The sequence below is a fragment of the Rhinatrema bivittatum genome, chromosome 6, assembly GCF_901001135.1.
Source record: "Rhinatrema bivittatum chromosome 6, aRhiBiv1.1, whole genome shotgun sequence".
NCBI classification, from domain to species: domain Eukaryota; kingdom Metazoa; phylum Chordata; class Amphibia; order Gymnophiona; family Rhinatrematidae; genus Rhinatrema; species Rhinatrema bivittatum.
Genome location: NC_042620.1, coordinates 297,680,553 through 297,699,136, shown reverse-complemented (window position 1 = coordinate 297,699,136; position 18,584 = coordinate 297,680,553). Strand labels below are relative to the sequence as shown.

The window sequence follows — 18,584 nt, the reverse complement described above, 5'->3', positions numbered from 1 at the left end:
TCCCTAAGTCACCTTGATTAATAGCAGTTTGTGGACTTCTCCAGGAACTTCTCCAAACTTTTTTTAAACCCAGCTACACCAAATGTCCTAACTACATCCTCTGGCAACGAATTCCAGATTTTAATTGTGTGAAAAAGAATTTTCTCTGATTTATTTTGAATGTGCTACTTGCTAACTTCATTATCTGAAAAAGTAAATAACTGATTCACATTTACCCGTTTTAGTCCTCTCATTGATTTTAGAGACCTCTATCATATCCCCCTTCAGCCGTCTCTTCTCCAAGCTGAACAGTTCTAACCTCTTTAGCCTTTCCTCATAGGGAAGCCGTTCCATTCCCTTTATCATTTTGGTTGCCCTTCTCTGTACCTTCTCCATTGCAACTATATCTTTATTTAGATGCGGTGACCAGAATTGTACACAGTATTCAAGGTGCGGTCTCACCATGGAGCGATACAGAGGCATTATGACATTTTCCGTTTTATTAACCATTCCCTTCCTAATAATTCCTAACATTCTATTTGCTTTTTTGACTGCCGCAGTCAATGTGTTATCCACCATGATGCCTAGATCTCTTTCCTGGGTGGTAGCTCCTAATATGGAACCTAACATCGTGTAACTACAGCAAGGGTTATTTTTCCCTGTGTGCTTCACCTTTCAGTTATCCACATTAAATTTCATCATCCATTTGGACACCCAATCTTCCAGTCTCTCAAGGTCCTCCTGCAATTGATTACAATCCGCATGTGATTTAACTACTCTGCATAATTTTGTGTCGTCTGCAAATTTGATCATCTCACTCATCATATCCCTCTCCAGATCATTTTTAAATATAGAAGCGGATCTTAAAAGGCTTGCGCATGTAAATCCTGGGATTTAAGCGCGTGGCCGTGCCTTGTGTGCGACGGGCAAATTTCAGAGGGGCTCAGCCATGCGCATAAATCTTGGAATGGCACAAGTGCTGGGCCTCTTCAGAGGGGCGGGTGAGGCAGGATGCGGTCCATTAGCAACCATCCTGGGGAAGCGCCCGCTAGCAGCCAGCCAGCGCACGTACATTACTTCTGCTCCTGAGGAGCAGCAAATAATAATAATACAAAAAAAAAACAGGCAAGGTAGTTTTAGAGGGTGGGGAGGGAAGGAAGGTTAGAGAGAGGGGATTAGGGGAGTTCCCTCCCAGTCCGCTCATTAATTGGAGAGGACTGGGAGAGAACTGGGGAAGCCTGGATTGCATTGCTATGTGGAAATTGCAAAGGTTCGCCCCCCCCCCCCCCCCCGCGCTTGCAGCCACCCAATTTGATAAAATCGGCATGTCCAAGTGCACGCGCATATGTTATAAAATCTACCCCATATTAAAGTGCACCGGTTAAAGTACAGATCCCTGACGCACTCTACTGTTTACCTTTTTCCACTGAGAAAATTGACCATTTAATCCTACTCTCTGTTTCCTGTCCTTTAACCAGTCTGTAATCCACAAAATGACATCGCCTCCTATTCCATGACATTTTAGTTTTCTTAGAAGCCTCTCATGAGGGACTTTGTCAAACGCCTTCTGAAAATCCAAATAACACTACATCTACCGGTTCACCTTTATCCACATGTTTATTAACCCCTTCACAAAAACGAAGCAGATTTGTGAGGCAAGACTTTCCTTTTGTAAATCCATGCTGGCTGGTCCCATTAAACTATGTCTACATATAAGTTAGGCTGGTCCCATTAAACTATGTCTACATATAAGTTCTGAGATTTTGATCTTTAGAATAGTTTCCACTCTTTTTCCCAGCAGTGAAGTCAGGCTCACCGGTCTGTAGTTTCCTGGATCACCTCTGTAGCCCTTTTTAAATATCGGGGTAACATTGGTCACCATCGAGTCTTCAGGTACAATGGACAATTTTAATGATAGGTTACAAATTTTTATGTATAGGTATGACATTTCATTTTTGAGTTCTGTCAGAACCATGGCGTACCAGTCCAGGTGATTTGCTACTTTTCAGTTTGTCAGTCTTGCCTACTACATCTTCCAGATTCACCATGAGTTGGTTCAGTTCATCCGAAAACCGTCTCCGGAACCAATTATCTCCCCAACATCCTCATTAGTAAACATGGAAGCAAAGAATTCATTTAGGCTTTCCGCGATGGCCTTATCTTCCCTAAGTACCCTTTTAACCCCTCAATCATCTAACGGTCCAACGGACTCCCTCGAAGTTTTCCTACTTCGGATATATTTTAAAAAGAATTTATTACGAGTTTTTGCCCGTATGGCCAACTTCATTTCAAATTCCCTATTAGCCTGTCTTGTCAATGTTTTACCTTTAACTTACCCATGCTTCTGCTTTTTCCTATTTTCTTCAGATGAATCCTTTCAATTTTTGAAGGAAGTTTATTTGGCTAACAGCCTCTTCCAGCTCACCTTTTAATTATGCTGGTAATCATTTGGCCTTCCTTCTACCTTTCTTAATGCATAGAATACATCTGGACTGCGCTTGTAAGATGCTATTTTTAAACAATGTCCACACCTTTTGTACACTCTTAACCTTTGCAGCTGCACTTTTTTTTTCTATTTTCCTCATTTTATCAGTTTCCCTTTTGAAAGCTTAGTATTAGAGCCATAGATTTACATATTGTCACCCTGTCAGTCATCAGTTCAAATTGTATCATGTTATGATCACTATTGCCAAGCGGCCCCACTACCATTACCTCTCTCACCAAATCCTGCATTCCACTAAGAATTAGATCTAAAATAGCTCCCTCTCTCATTGGTGCCTGAAACAGTTGCTCTATGAAGCAGTTGTTTTTTCCACCCAGAACCGCTAGCTCTCTAGCACGTCCTGATGTTGTATTTACCCAGTCAATATTGACGTAATTGAAATCTCCCATTATTGCTGCATTGCCAAATTGGTTAGCTTCCCTGATTTCGCCTAGCATTTCATTGTCCATCTCATCATTTCGGCCAGGAAGTCGGTAGTATAGTCCTCTCCTTTATTTTAAAATGGAAGCAAATTCTAACATTATGCAATCTGGTGCTGCTCAGCAATAACAATAAATCTTAAATCAGCTAGAATTCCCTTTTTTTTTAAATAAAGGTTCTGTGGGTTTTGCCAGGCTCGGTCAGCTGTCAGTCAGTCATAGCCGTGGCTATCCTCAGCTTCCAGTGTTCTCTCTGCCCCACCTCCCAGGTGTATTTCTGGTGTTGTCCTGTCAGGCCCAGGAAGCGACTGCCCCACAGCAGCTGGCAGTGATAGTTGTCTGAGCACGCTCACAACAGTTTTTCCAAAGCAGGTAATTTCAGATGATTTAGGAATATTTTTACAAAGGCAGCTGGCAAAATTCAGCATGAAAGTTTTTTGCAAGACTGCTTAGAATATCAGTTTTTTTATTTTATTGCTTTAGTCTTTTGAAATTCCTTGTTTTGCTCTTTTTTTCCTTCTGTCTTTTAAGTCTCCTATTTCTACTTTGTTGGAGTGTATTTGTTACAACACTACTACTTCCTGTGTTAAATAATCCTCCTTTTTCATCTGTTTGTGGGTTTTCACGTTTTATATGCATTCGTGTCATACCTGCCCGAAGTGCTAAACCACACCCACTTCCCAAATGTATATAGATGTGTAGCAGTGGGAGTGCCCAATGAAGAGAACTTCCTTATCTTCTTGCTAGACTAGTCATCGTATGTGGGGATTTCCCTCCACAGCTGCCAGAGACAAACTTTTTTGTTGTGATCTCATCATAAGGGGGGTGAGATCTTAGTCAGTTGCCAATAATCCTCTTTTCTCTTCGTCCTGCAAACCAATCCAGACAAATGGAAATACACTCGCTTACCACTAGGTGGAGGCAGAGAATTTCTTCCTTATTTTACTGACATCAGCCTATATATTCTTGGATAGCAGGGTGCACTGTCACTTCGCTGCCTCCAACTGTGGTGGCAGTGACTCTGGGATAGCATAAAAAGAAAGAGAGAGAGAGAGCTACTGGCAAAGAGTCCACAGGTAAAAATTCTCCCCTCTCGAAGCCCAGTCCCATGTGGGCCTGGCAAGATTTTATTCATTGCTTGCATAGTGCTGGGCCAAACAAAAGCAACAAAACGAGAGAAAAACGCTGTGGGAGAAGTGTGTGTCTCTCTTCCCCCCACCTCCCAACAGAGCCATGGTGGAGAGAGGTAGGAAATGCCTCATCTATGGGAGCTACATGCAGGTTTCTTCTATGTGTGATGTGCCCTGGGCCTTGTAGAGAAGTAGGTATGAAAAGGAATGGAAGAGGTGGGAGGCTGGAGTAGCAGGATAGACACACAGGGTGTATCACTGGGGGGAGGAGCCAGCACCCTCACAGTGCAAAGTCCAGGGGTGTCAGCCAGGGAAAGTACCCAGACTGGGGCAGCAATGCTGACACTGAATGAGAGGTAATTGGCCTGTTTGCCAATTCAAACAGGCAGTGAAGTCAGGGCCCAGGCCTAGAAGACAGTGAAGGGGAAATGGATTTCTCCACGGAGTTCAGCATCCTGATGCACAAGGCATATAGGAAGATGAAAGGTAAGGTAGTCATTGAAAACTGATGCTCTATATTATCCCCGTGTGCTCCTGGGAAGGAGGAGGCAAGGGCTAAAAGGCTTCAAGCTGGAAACAAGTAATCTGATCCCCTGATTTTTCACCAGCCTCTCCTTCTCGACCTGTAGTCCTCAGAGTCACAACACAGAGTACTTGAGAAATTCTCAGAGCTCAGGAGAGGATTTATAGGGAAGTGGTGACCTGCAAGAAGGCAAAGATGCTGCAGTTACACTTTTAGAAAAGCGGAGCTGGCTGTACTTATAGCAAAAGTGGAACAGTCATTAGACTTAACTGAGAAGGAAATGGTCATGGGCATCCGATCCTCGTTGGAATTAAGAAAACAGCCAGAGTCTTTTCCCTTTATTCAGCCATCAGGGAAATGATCATGGCAGAATGAGAAGCCTTGGACACAGCTCTGAAGGTCAGGAATATGATGGGGAGATTATATCCAATGCAGCAAAAAGGAGCAGTGATGAGGAAAAGCACGATTTCGTAGAAGGAGGTGCAACCCTCAAAGGATGCACAAGATTAGAAGATAGACTTTCTGCTAAAGAGGTCCTTTGAGCTGACTTGCCTATCTCTACAGATGGCGATATGTGGTGGATATGTAGCTAGAGCAATGATGATGTGGCTATAGCAAAGGCATATAGGTAAAGGCGAATTAGATGCTGATGTGAAAACTGCCCAGGTGGAGTCGGGGGTAGTGTTTATGGTGGACAGTTTGTATGATCTAATTAGGACCTCACCGAAGCAAGTAGCTTCAGTGGTTATGGCAAGAAGGTTCCTGTGGCTAAGGCAGTGGGCAACTGACTCGCTTTCCACAATTCTGTTAAGCAGGCTACTCTTTAAAGGCCACTTATTATTTGAGGAAGATCTAGGAAAATGAGTAAATAACCTAGGAGATTCTAAATTTCTGAGATTGCCAGACGTCCGAGGCTGAGTGGTAGCAAGAACTTTTAAAGGTCACCCGAAAGACTCAAAGCAATATTGGTCAGTTAGGTTTCATGCCCACAAGGAGGGAAGACCCAAATTAGGTTGAAATTTCAGGGTAGCCAGACGAGAAGCAGAGAGAAAATCTCTCGAGGTACGGGAACTCTCAGAAGTTCCAACTGAAGTTTTCTGGGTCCACTCCTCACTTTCTGCAGTAGGCGGCCGACTAACAAGGTTTTACAAGAGCAGACCCATATTATGAAGAACAGATGGGTCCTAGAGATTATTTGGCAAGGCTGTGCCCTCAGACTATCCACCTCGGACCGAGCTTTAATTTCTTGAAAGTAAAACATATATCTGCTGATTCCCACTAGTCCTGAGATCTTTGAATTGCCTCCTGTTAAGGGACTCTGCAGATGGACCAGCCTAGTGAGAGCTGCACTGCATCTTGACAAGATTCCTCAAGATTTTACAGCATTTATGCCGGCTCCTGCAGCATTATCCTATTTTTGGAACGCCCCACTCACACCATATCAGTTTCTGATCCTTTGTGGTCTCCATTTTGAAAGCATTCTTTATAGCGCTGCCCCATTTTAAGAAACCATACCCAGCTCTCACAGTGCCTAGCTACTGTGGTGGCCTGGTAATTGCTTTCTATCTTCACTTGATACGAACACTCGTCGTTTCCCCTGACGCAGCCCTGGTGCGAAACACGGCCGTGTCGGGGTGTTTGTATTTTTTCAGATTAGAATTATATTTCTAAATAAGGGTTCTTTTCTGTTGGCCTACAAACAAATAAAGCAGTACCTATATGTATTGAACAACCCATACCGTAGTGCCACACATTTTTTGGAATTATAATTAAGTATTGTGTGTGTGTGCTATTTACTCCGCACTCTCGGTGTGCAGTGTTCCATATTAACCAGGAAGTAGCTCTTCTAGTATTCAGTAGCTCAGAGTGTGTTGGAATGAAGACAAGCCTGCATCTACTAGAGGTCAGGAGAGCTCTGTTGTGATATCTCTAGGTTGCAGATGATTTTAGGAAGTCAGACACGCTCTTTGTCCTGTTTGGGGGCCAAAGAAAGGGCCAGGTGGCATCCATTGCAAGGTGGATCAAGGAAGAGATTATAGCGGCTTACGTTGGGGAAAGAAGACATGTGCCACCCAAAATAAAGGCCCATTCGATGAGGTCCAAGGGCCACGTTACAAGGATATTTACAGGGCGGTTACATGGTCCTCTCTACATTCATTTGTAAAGCATTGTAGGCTAGACCTGCAAGCAAAAGAGGAGGCAGCCTTTGGTAGAAAGGTTTTAGAGGCCATTAAGGCCTCATTCCACCTGCAGTAGACATTGCTTGGGCACGTCCCATTTGTCTGGACTGGTTTGCAGGACGAAGAGGAAAGTGGAATTTAAACTTACCGGTTAATTTATTTTCCTCGAGTCCTGACATACCAGTTCGGAACCCTCCCCAAAGGAGATAACTAATAGGGAGAAACCTGTTTTATTTTTTTTTTTTCCCCTTTCTCTCTTGCTGTGGAAAACGAAAAGGGAAAAGAATTGAATTAAGGAATAGGGGGAAAAGTTTCCCTTTCTCACCGCTGAAATTCTCGATGGCAAATTAAAAGGGGGAAAAAAAAGATGTAGATAATAATGTAAGTTCACTCTTTCTTTATAGAAAAAGAAGAACCTGCTTGTAATCTGGGTATGAGCTTAATTTCTTTTTTTTTTTTACTCTCATGGATAAAGGTAGTGAATAAAGGAAAAGCAAAGTACAGTGATATAGGGAAAGGGAGCTAAGGCAGTAGGCTATTGATGGTTCATGCTGCTATCCCTGAATATATAGGCTGACATCAGAAAAAGGACAAAGTTCTCTGCCTCCACCTAGTGGTGAGTGAACAAAATTCCCATTTGTCTGGTCTGGTCTGTCAGGACTCAAGGATGGAAAATTCACTGATAAGTTTAAATTTCACCATCTCCAGCAGACTGTGGACTAGTGAGGACAAGTCTCTACTCTGCTCCCAGGGCCATTTTGCGGCCTCAGCCGGGTTGAGCCTACTGGCACCTGGACCAACAGTCTTTAGGGGCTGTTTTTCCCTCTGGCAGTAACTTACTCCGAGAGAGAGTTTAATTTCTCCTTTTTATCCCTCTGTCTTGGTGGAGCTTTACTTGGCTGTATCCTCACTGTCCTTAAGGGCCTGGTAAAGGAGCCCTGGTAAGGACAGCCCCCCCCCCCTCCTGTTGCTCAGGGAACCCTGTACCGGAAGTGATTATTTTAAGGTTGGGCCTGGGCTTTTTCCCGCTCCCCCTCTTGTGTTTTTTTTTTTTTTTGCCTTTCTCCTCCCCTCCTTACTGTTACTCCTCCTTGAACTTGTGGCATAAAGATATTTAAAAAAAAACAAAACAAAAAACAACAACAAAGAAAGAAGGCAAGCTTGCAGATTCATTCCCACTGGGGTGCCCACACGAGGTCATCCAGTGCTCCTTAAAGAGAACTGTGCATTGGGACCACGGTATCTTCTGGAACCATGCCTGCGGTAGATTGCTGTGGCAATTAGGAGGCAACAGTAGCACTAAGAAGGAAGGCTCAGAGGAGCCACAGAAAAGCTCGAAGTGGCTCCAACATACTTTGTAAGGAACCATGGCAGGGCCTTGAACCACAGCCAGTTTGAAGGACCTGAAGAAGTGCCCGGGTAGATCCATGGCAGTACTGTGAACCTGCAGCCAGGTTGAAGGAGCCTCAGTAGGGCTGTGAAGGCACAGACAAGCTGAGGAAACTGTAGCAGGATCAGGGTAGAGCCGCAGCAGCGTTGAGATAGAGCCACAACCAGATTAAAGGAGCCGCGGCAGTACCCTTTTTAAAATCATGCTGCATTTTTCAGCCAGGTCTGTATCAAAAGAGTTGTAACAACTTTGGAGAACTTTTGGATAAAGGAGCAGCATGAGGCAGTTTGATGATCACGTTAAGTGCTCGTAGGCAGCCGCCTTTGACAAGGCTACACAAAATGGACCCACACCACACGGTCTAGGTCTTCTAACCCTGGTCCCTTTGACCTTTGTGGCCTCCCCATGTCCCTCTTCTGGCAAAGGAAGGCAGTAAATTCCTCCACTGGCAAGGTTACAGAATCGTTTAATCTATGATCTCAGTCCCAGCAGCAGAACAGGGATGAGGGACATTTTCAATATACTTTGTTGTCCCAAAGAAGGACTCCATCTGCCATGCTTTGGACCTCAAATGAGTCAATACTTTTGTATGGAGATTCTCCACGCTATCATTTCATCAGGGTCCCCAGTGTGAGACTTCCATCAAAGTCTTCTTTGCTCTCATGTCCTGAGCATACACTTTCTGGCAGGACTCAAGGAAAGGAAATTATCAGGTAAGATTAAATTTCACCTTTCTAACCATTTTAATGCTAATACTTCCTCAAGAATGCAATGTGATAATGAAAAAGGAGATCTCAGTGATATTGTTTTGATGTCAGCTGTTATTTAGCAATTCTTTGGAAATAGTAATGTGTTTAAATCAGCTTACCTGCAAAGATAAATTAATACAGTGAGTAAACAAAAACAAACAATAGACCTATCGTCTTAGTTATAGGGATGCCTTTATTCACTATGGAATTCCGCAGGATTTATCAACATATGCCCGACTCAGACCGAGTTTCACCCTAAAGAACTAGGCTGATCAGGGGCTAAAAGACAGTTTAAAATAAAAACATACTAAATTAACAATCAAAATAACATTGAAAGTGACAACATTTTTTAAATAAGTAAAAACATAAAAATAACTATTATAAACATTACATATAGAATAAAAGAACAAGTATAGCAAAAATGAGGATATATAGCACAGATATATTCATAATAGTATGAAATAAACTTTTATTTTAAAGTTTATTTTTTAAATTACCAATGGTTAGATGTACAAAAATGTAATATGATGTTATTCAACCTTTGTTTTTCTGTTATGTTACTCAGAATTTACCAAAAAAATGCAAAAATTACAGCACAGTAGAAATGTAATGATTCCTTTGTTGGAAATCATGATTGTTCAACCTTTCCATTAATTATATCTTCATTTCATTTATTAAAACTTAATAATCCGCTTATTAAAACATGTTACCCAAGCAGCAAGACATTTAAAAACCATCATGTGGTATCCTTAATAATTTCACATACAATGTGCTGTTTATGAAACTGCAAGTATGTATGTCCAATATGCAGGGAAATAACTGGCTCCGGTTATCATAGCTCTCAAACGTTTTCAGATTTTTAACTCCTACTTTATCCGTCCATTTTACTGTTTGTTTTTAGGCTTGTTGTCCAGTCGTGTGTGCGGGATAAAAATGACCAGGACATCATTCCTATCAACAGCCACTTTAAATGTGTGCAAGGTATGAGGGCTTTTCTGCAACTTCTTCCTGCTATGTTTTTATTGTACCACGGCCTACTTTTATCCCTAAACTTGGATTATTCAGATTGCTTCTCCCAGTCAATGGTAGGAGTTCTGCAGACGTCCTCCTCTCCCCTCCCTCTCACAAAGGCTCTGCTGCTGTAGCAATTTCTGTCTCCTCGCCCCCCCCCTCCTATATTCAAGACCAGCTTTAAAAAATAAAAATAATAATAAAGACAGATTGCAGGCCATCCGTTTAGAATAGTTTTCTTCTCTGTTCTTGTTTTGTACATACTCTTGAAATTGAAATGCTGTGAAATGTAATTGATTTCCAAAATTAGTTCTTTGGTTAGAAAAAGAAAAAAGATAAGGAAATAATTGTTTTGACTTGCAAAATCAATTGAATACTCAGTTTTGGGGCACAAGGAATTCCTTTATTCTAAAAATTGAAGGATATATAAACCTCGATGCTGCTGAATGTGTTGGTTCTCAACTCTGCCTGATGTGTTTTTCTTCCATTTCCTTTTGTGATATTTCTCTTAGACACTTTCAAACTCTCATCTTCCATCTTAGTCACTTCATGAGTCAAGTGTCAAAGCTATTTCTAATGGTTTCTTTAGTCTTAATTGTTTTTCATTTAAAACATCTTTAGCGAGCTTCAGAGAGCTATGATCCCTTTATCAGGCTGGTGCTTTTGTTTAATGGAGTCCTCTCTGAACAGAACGGGCAGGTAATATTTCATCAGACAACACCCAGAGCACGAACGGGGATAAGCACCGTGCTTCCTCCACAGTGCCACTGGACCCACATGCTATAAAAAACTATATGGAACATACTGGGCCTACCACAGCACATTCGATACAAAAAGCTTCCACGTGCCCTGCCACCAGCCTTGGAGCTCGTAGCAAAAAACAGCTGCCAAAGAAAAAGTCACATGGCGCATTGACGCATGATGCCGCATCGACAAAGAGCTTAGCGTTGATGCAGGACTAGTGCATGGCACAGATTGGTGCACCACTGAAGCACAGCACATCAAAACATGGCACATCGTTGGCATTCGAAACATCAAAATAGAGCACCACAACAAAAAAGGTTAAGAAATCACTAGTGGAACAAGAATCCAAACATGGAAGCAGTGAAGGTTCTAAACCTTGTCCCATAAGACGTCCTTCCTGAACTGCCGCAGGACACCTTAATAGCTGCCGGTCTTCCTTCCAGGCTGCCGCTGTCTGCATATTCATTGGGTGTACCCATCTTCCCTTTGCCGGCTACGGTTCCAAGACCTATTTGGCATCCAATATGTGGCAACAAGATTTCCGTTTACAGACCCCCCAATCTGATTACCTCGGTTATTCCCATCTCGTTGCCGAGTTTAGATCTGGACCAGATATTAATGCCTGAGAAGAAGACAGCCCACCAGAGTCCCCAGGACAATGCTCACATCAGGCTGTGGAACAAATTACAGAAATAGGGGATTTTTCACTAATCTGTTCCCATAAATGCCACCTCAGTCTTTTCTGCCAGCTTATTCAATACTTCTTCCTAAGGAAAAAGAAATGCCCGGTGCACCGCCACTACCTCCTCTGTCTTCATCTTCTTCAGAAGGACCGGAGAATCTGCCACTTCTACTTAGTCCACTGGAACATTCATCGCCTATCTCCAGTTGCCTTTTCTGCCTTCAGATACTTTTCCAGGGAAGTCCCCAGTAGTTCCATGGGGCTACCTTCGACACCCCCCCCCCCCCCCCAGAGGAACCACTAGAACATACATAGCTTAGACTGCAAATGTGCCCTGGTATACTACAAACAACAGACACAGGCTCATTTCCCATGATCCAAATAGACTGAGTACTCCAGTATCTAAGAGGATGCTCTGTAACTGGATAATGGCATGCATTAGACAGTGTTACTCTGTGCAATCATTACATTTGCCAGACAACGTAAAGGCACACAAAGTTCAAGCAACAGCTGCATCATTAGCACATTTTTTTTTTCATTTGCAGTTTATTACATTTTTCACAAAGTATACATAAAATCATACTTTTCAGGAAAATAATACAAAAGAGCATAAAAGAAATATATAGAATTAATCAAATCATCTCAAATGCTTCCTACTTAAACACTTATGCCCTCTTGGGAAATATTATACGTGGATGGGGCCTTAAATCCAAGGGGAGAAAATCAAGAAATCACCAAAAAAGAAAAAACTGGCTTAACGATTTTTGGAGGTTTTTACTTTACTGATTACCACAATTGCTTGTTATGGGACTATGGTCACCGTTCTAGCATTTAAGAAAGTCTTGAGTTGTTCAATAGCAGTAAATGCAAAATTGTCACCTTTGCCTTTAATAAGACATCTACATGGATATCTTAGTAAAAACGTGTAGCCTAAGGCTACTACCTGAGGTCGTAATTTAATAAACTCCTGCCTTCTTAATTGGGTAGGTCTAGCAAAATCAGGGAAAATCTTAACCAATTGTCCGTAGAAATTTTCAGAGGAGTTTTGAAAGTATGCCTTCATCACATTACTAATATCTCTTTCTATAACAAAAGATACTAATAAAGTACCCCTGCCCAATATCTCAATCGCAGAGCTTTCAATGAACTGCGTAAGATTCTCAAACATTCCCAATTGGTTTCCTTCGATTTTCCTCTCCATCTTCGTCAGAAAATAGGCTTTATTTATGATTGGCAATTTTGATTCCTCAAATTTCAAATTTTCCAGGAAAAACTTTTTTAATGTGCTTTGGACATCTTCTCCTAAAGCACGAGGAAAGTTCAGGAATCTCAAGTTCAAATGTCTGTTATGGTTTTCCAATGCCTCCAGTTTTTTGGACTGGGAACACAAGTCCTTTATCATTTTAACATCTACTATTTGAGCTTGTGTAGTTATCTTCTCCACTTCTTTCAGCCTATTTCCGAAATTCTTAAAATGTTCCTCCGTCTTAAGATTCAGGTTTTGTATTTCTATATCAACTTTCTTATATCTATCGTCAGCTTCTTTAACAAACTGACCGATACTGGCCATTAAATCCCATAGCAGGTCCAACGTCACCGTGGCCGGTTTAGGGGGGTAAACTCACCCCTTCCCTGGTCTCTCGGCTGCGTTGAAGATCTCACCGCTGCAATCTCCAACAGTCTCTTCAACTCCTCACTCGGGTAAACTGGAGACACTAACGGCTCCGGATCTTCCAAACCCGGCATAACTGCTGCTCCCAGCAGACTCGAGGAGAGTCTAGAGATTGGCATCTCTCCTCCATCTCGGCGTCCCCCCTCTGGCGAGTGGATGATGTCATCAGAGGGCGCCGACTGCTGGAGATCCGCCTGCTGCCCAGGCGCCGGTGGAGGTCGGTAATCCGGGGGACTGAGGTTGACCTCCCCAAGCGGTGCTGAAGCTCCCTCTCCAGACAACGCAGCGGGGACTTCGTCTCCCGTTTTCACCACCAACGCAGATGTATACTCGGTGATTCGCTTCTGGATTTCAGGCAAAGAAGGGTCGGAGGGGAAGACCCGAATTTTGCCTTTTCTCTTCGCCGGCATCTTGTTCGAGGTAGAAATGATTCAGGAGCGTCTTACTAAGCAACTGCACTTGCCGCCATCTTGGCCCCAATTCATCATTAGCACATTTAAATAATGTTTCGATTGAGGACATATGCAAAGTGGCAATCTGGTCGTCAATACATACCTTCACATCACACTATTGCTTTAATACAACTACCTCTGCTGACGATGCATTGGGAACCTCCGTCCTCAAGCATGTCACATACTCCTAGTTGGCTGTCCACAGGGGAAGCCAGGCTGCAAAAAACTTTAGTCACAGAAAAATCGAAAGATTGCTACAAAGCAAAACTGTTTTAATAATAGCCCTCAGCTTGGGAACTCTCTATGGAGCATGGCTAATTCAACAGAAAAAAAGAAAGTTTTTCGTATCATGAATAATGTTTTCCTTAGCAGGATGAATTAACCATGCGAAACTCACTCTCCTCCCTGGACAGCAGCCTCTACTACTACTTCAACTAGTTTTGTTATCAACTGAAAGAGTTCTGGAACTATCGTTAGTGCGGGAATACCTGTGCATGCTCATTATACAAAATTTTAACTGACTGAGAGACAACTCCACAAAGTGCCACCCAATGACTTCATCAATGGAACATAGCTAATTCATCCTGCTATCTACAGAAAACACAGTTTACAGTAAGCAAAACTTGCTTTTATCAAGGCATTAGCTATTACTTTGCAATGCAGCAAGGTCCATAAGCTTAGCTCATGTTTTCTTAACAATGGAAATTTAACTCAGGTCAAAGTTGGAGTAGTTTCTGGAGTTAGTGTTAGTCTATGGGGCTGAACCTGAGGTTTGTAGTGTGGGGCGTCTTGTATTTGGGTTTTATGCACAGAAAACATATTTTGTCTCACAACTCGTGACTTAATACACACGCATCGTGTTTTGCACACAACAATGTTCATAAACCATGTTTCCCTGTACGTACCCGGATCAGTCCAGACTCCTGGGTTTTGACTCTTGTCCAGCAAATGGAGCCAGAGAAGTTTAGACTGACTCTGCCAATTAAAACGAGGTGCCACCTGCAATCCGTCAGTATTTCTCTGTCTCCAGCAGATGGTGGAGGTGCAAAATCCTGCAATCTGAGACTTCAAAAAAATAAAAAATGAAAAAAAACTAACGGCTACGAAGATTTCTTCAGACAGCCTCCCAGGGGGTAGCTAGGTCCTGGTGGGACCATCCCCCCTGGTATGTGAGGCAGGAGAGCTCTTGGTCAGGGATTCTACTTCAGTTCCTAGAGCCTAACCGCCATTCAGGGTTGACATCAGGGGTCCCAGTTCACTCACCCTGTTGGGATCCACTTGAGCCTGCTGCCATCTCAGGGAAGTTTTTTTTTTGTTTTATTTCCTCCAAGTTAAAACCACTTTTTTTTTTTTAAATTTGTGGCACTGCCAGCATGTTCATAGGCATGGCTCGAGCTTCTCCCACTCTGTGGTGGCTCTCCAACTTCCCCCCTCCCCCAGCGTACGTTTTCTGCTTCCCCAAGTACAGTGATCGTCGTCCTGCCCATTGTTATGCCACGTGGGACAACGTGCAGGGCCTGCGGGGACACTTGCGGCTGTCGCGCAATGGTTTGTACTCTTGTTGCTTCCCCAGGGGGGGAACCCTCATTGGGTACTGTTTCAGGGGAGAAAATGAGGAAGCCTCGCAAGCATGGTAGGCTCTCAGCGATGCGGGCGCAGGAACGGAGGCCATTTTGTCGACATTCAGATATGCCGCAGGGGGGAGGGGGATTTCTCGCCTCCATTATTGCCACAGGCTGGGGCCTTTGGCAAGGGCTGTTCTGCCCAGGAAACTGCTGAGCCAGGCGAAGGGGATCCTGGAGAGGTTTCTGACTCCTCCTCCTCCTCTTTCGCTTTGGATTTTGTGAGGCTGCTGCAGAAGGTTTTCAAAGCAGGTAGGCCAGCCAAGTGGCATTGGGGCAAGGCTGCTAAGCATGCAGGGGCTCCAGCCAAGCACAGGAACCCAAAGGCCAAACGGCGGCTGAGGTCTTCTCTGCTCCCACCTGTGGCAGACACCTCTTCAGAGGGCTCGCGGTAGGATGATCCGTAGGAACAGGACCCTCAGGGGGCTGATGATCCTGGACTGGATCCTTAGAGCCCAGACCACGATTCCTCACAGGCACCTACTGTTGAAGGAGATAATCCCAAGGTGGTCCGGCTGTTCTGCAGGGAGGAGCTGAGCTCGCTCATACCCGCAGTCTTGGAGGAGCTGGGTATTGACACTCCTCCGGAGAGCTCGGAGTTGGGAGCAGTAGACCTGGTTATGTGGGGCTCCGAGGTCCCTCCAGCTCTTTCCCATGCCATCAGTCTATTACTGCCTTGCTTTTCTGGGAATGGGATACCCCTGACCACATGATTGAAGGTCACGCGAGCCATGGACAAGTTGTATCCGTTACCAGAGGAAGCGCTGGATCTCCTGAGGTTACCTAAAGTAGATGCTTCGGTCTTGGCGGTCATCAAGCAGACAACCATTCCGGTCACCAGCACCGCAGCGCTCAAGGATCTTCGAGATAGGAAGCTGGAAGGTCACCTCAAAAAGATATTTGAAGCATCGTTGCTTGGAGCCCGAGCTGCTATTTGTAGCAGTTTTATGTTGCGAGCAGGTCTGCGCTGGGTTCAGCACTTACAAATGGACAGAGCCTTATCTCCTGCGGAGACCGTTCAGGCCGAGCGGCTGGAAGCTGTAGTGGCCTATAGTGTGGATTTGTTCTATGACCTTCTCTGTACTTCTTCGCAGGCCATGGTGGCAGCAGTATCAGCTCGCCGACTCCTCTGGTTGAGGAACTGGGCGGCAGATATTTCCTCTAAGACGCAGCTTGGCTCTCTGCCCTTTAAAGGAACATTGCTCTTTGGAAAGGACTTAGAAGAGATGATTCCCTCAGGGAGAATAAGGTGCACAAACTACCAGAGGACAAGCCGAAGGCTAGGAATGCCTTTCCTTCTCGCTTTTGAGGAAATCGGAGATTCAGGTCCTCCAGATCTTCAGGGTCCTCTTCACATTAAGGTGCCCAGCAGGCAGCAGTCGTGGCGAGATGGCTCTTCCCAGGGGCAGGATGGAGTTAAATCCCCACAATAAGGCAAGGCCGGCTCACTCCTCAGTGCCTGCCATAGGGGGCCGGTTGGCTCTTTTCTACGAAGAGTGGGCCAAAATCATGTCAGACCAGTGGGTCTTAAGTGTAGTAGAAGAAAGCTACGCTTTAGAATTTGCTCAGTCTCTGAGAGATCACTTTTTGGTTTCCCCGTGCTCTTAAGAGCAGAAGAGGGTGGTGGTACGGGACACTGTCCTCCGACTCAGAGAGCTGGGAGCCATTGTGCTGGTGCCTCCGGAGGAGCGAGGGCAGGGTCAATACTCCATCTATTTCGGGGTACCAAAAAAGGAAGGTACTTTCCGTCCCATTCTAGATTTAAAGAAGGTAAACAAGTCTCAGAATCCCCCACATCCATATGGAGACTCTGCGATCCGTCATTACATTGGTGCACAGGGGAGAATATCGCGCCTCTTTGGACCTGACGCAAGCATATCTGCACGTAAGGATACGGCGCGATCACCAGAAATATCGGAGGTTCATGATTCTGGGAGAGCATAATCAATTTTGCGCCCTACCCTTCGGATTGGTGATGTCTCCCAGGACCTTTACCAAGGTCACGGTCGTGGTAGGGGCAATTCTCCACAAGGAAGGGGTCCTGGTCCACCCATACTTGGACGACTGGCTGATTCGAGCGAAGTTGGATACCTTGTGTCAAGCGGCGGTGGATTGAGTCCTTCAGTGCCTGAGGGCATTAGGTTGGATAGTTAACCTGGCCAAAAGTCATTTGATTCCTTTACAGCAGTTGGAGTTCCTGGGAGTGCTGTTCGACAGAAGCATAGGAAAGGTCTTCCTCCTCACTGAGGAGAGGTTTGCCAAGTTGTAGGCTTAGGGTCGGTTGCTGTTGGAGAAGACGTTGCTCGGAGTTTGGGACTATTTGCAAGTGCTCAGGTCTATGGGTTCCACCTTGGAGTTGGTTCCATGAGCGTTAGCTCATATGAGACCTCTACTCTGTTCTACTGTCCCGGTGGGATCCAATGTCCGAGCTTTTTCAACTGCCTCTTCCCCTCACGGAGTCGGCGAGGATCAGTCTACAGTAGTGGCTTCAGCCATACAAGTTACAGAGGAGAGTAGATCTGGATATCTCATCGTGGACGATTGTTGCCACAGATGCCAGCCTCTCCGGTTGGGGAGCAGTCTGTCAGGAGAGATCGGTGCAGGGACAAACGTCTCCGGAGGAGGACTCATTGTCAATCAACCGGTTGGAAACCAGAGCAGTATGGCTGGCTCTCCAGGCTTTCTTACCCCTGGTCAGGGGAAGGCCAGTGAGGGTGTTATCGGGCAACGCAATGGCAGTGGCATACATCAATTGTCAAGGCGGGACCAACAGCCGATCTGTGGCCCAGGCAGTTGCCAGTAGTCTCTGTCTTCACCAGTTGCGGACACTACAGCTCTTACTACGAACAATGAAGATTAGGTGTTGACCTGGTTGAGAAACCGAAGCTGCTAAGACAATAGTTCTGAGGTGCTGATTTCTCCAATTGACCTGACCTCCTAGGGTATCCCTGGTTGATGCACCCTTAGAATGGATCCCAGTGCCCCTAGGGGCTTGGTTGATCACTCTTGGAGGTAGTGGTGGTGTGGGTTCCTCAGAGGTTTTGCACCTAAAGAACCTTGCAGGCATCTTTGGAGGGGGGGGGCGGAGCGGGGCTTGAGATTCCTTCTCTGTCTTCTGCTCTCCTTTCTGTATCCTGACCCCGGTTATTTGAAGTTTGTTAAAAAAAAACAAACAAAAAAAAACAAACCTCTCAGCAAGTGGGAGGAGCCTCATCGTTTTGTAGAGGAGCACTAAGTAGGAGAGCCAAACACTGAAATGAAATAATCCTCCCCATTGGCCCTTGGTGGTGGTGAGTAACTTCGGGTGCGCTGTAGGAAAGGGTAATGCTTTATTGCAGAACTAATGCATACAGTGGTGCTACTGGCAAAGTAAGCCCCCCACAGCACAAAGGGTGTGGTAGTGCACATTGCGTTGTAAAAAATAAAAAGTGCAATGATGAGGGGCTACAAGCATGTTGCCTGCGACACCAAGCAAGTACCTCAGCATCATCAGTAACCTTTTTGCTTAACTGCGACTGTGATCAGGAG

At 44.7% G+C, this 18,584-nt stretch overlaps 1 protein-coding gene across 5 annotated transcripts in view; it reads left to right on the top strand.

Moving 5' to 3' along the window:
• Positions 1 to 18,584, top strand: part of OCRL (OCRL inositol polyphosphate-5-phosphatase) — a 193,176-nt gene that overhangs the window by 2,924 nt on the left and 171,668 nt on the right. For all 5 annotated transcript variants that reach the window (XM_029607427.1, XM_029607425.1, XM_029607424.1 and 2 more), the window contains one exon: positions 9,775 to 9,854. In XM_029607427.1, the coding sequence (XP_029463287.1) occupies positions 9,775 to 9,854 (80 nt within the window). The remainder of the gene's footprint in view (positions 1 to 9,774; positions 9,855 to 18,584) is intronic.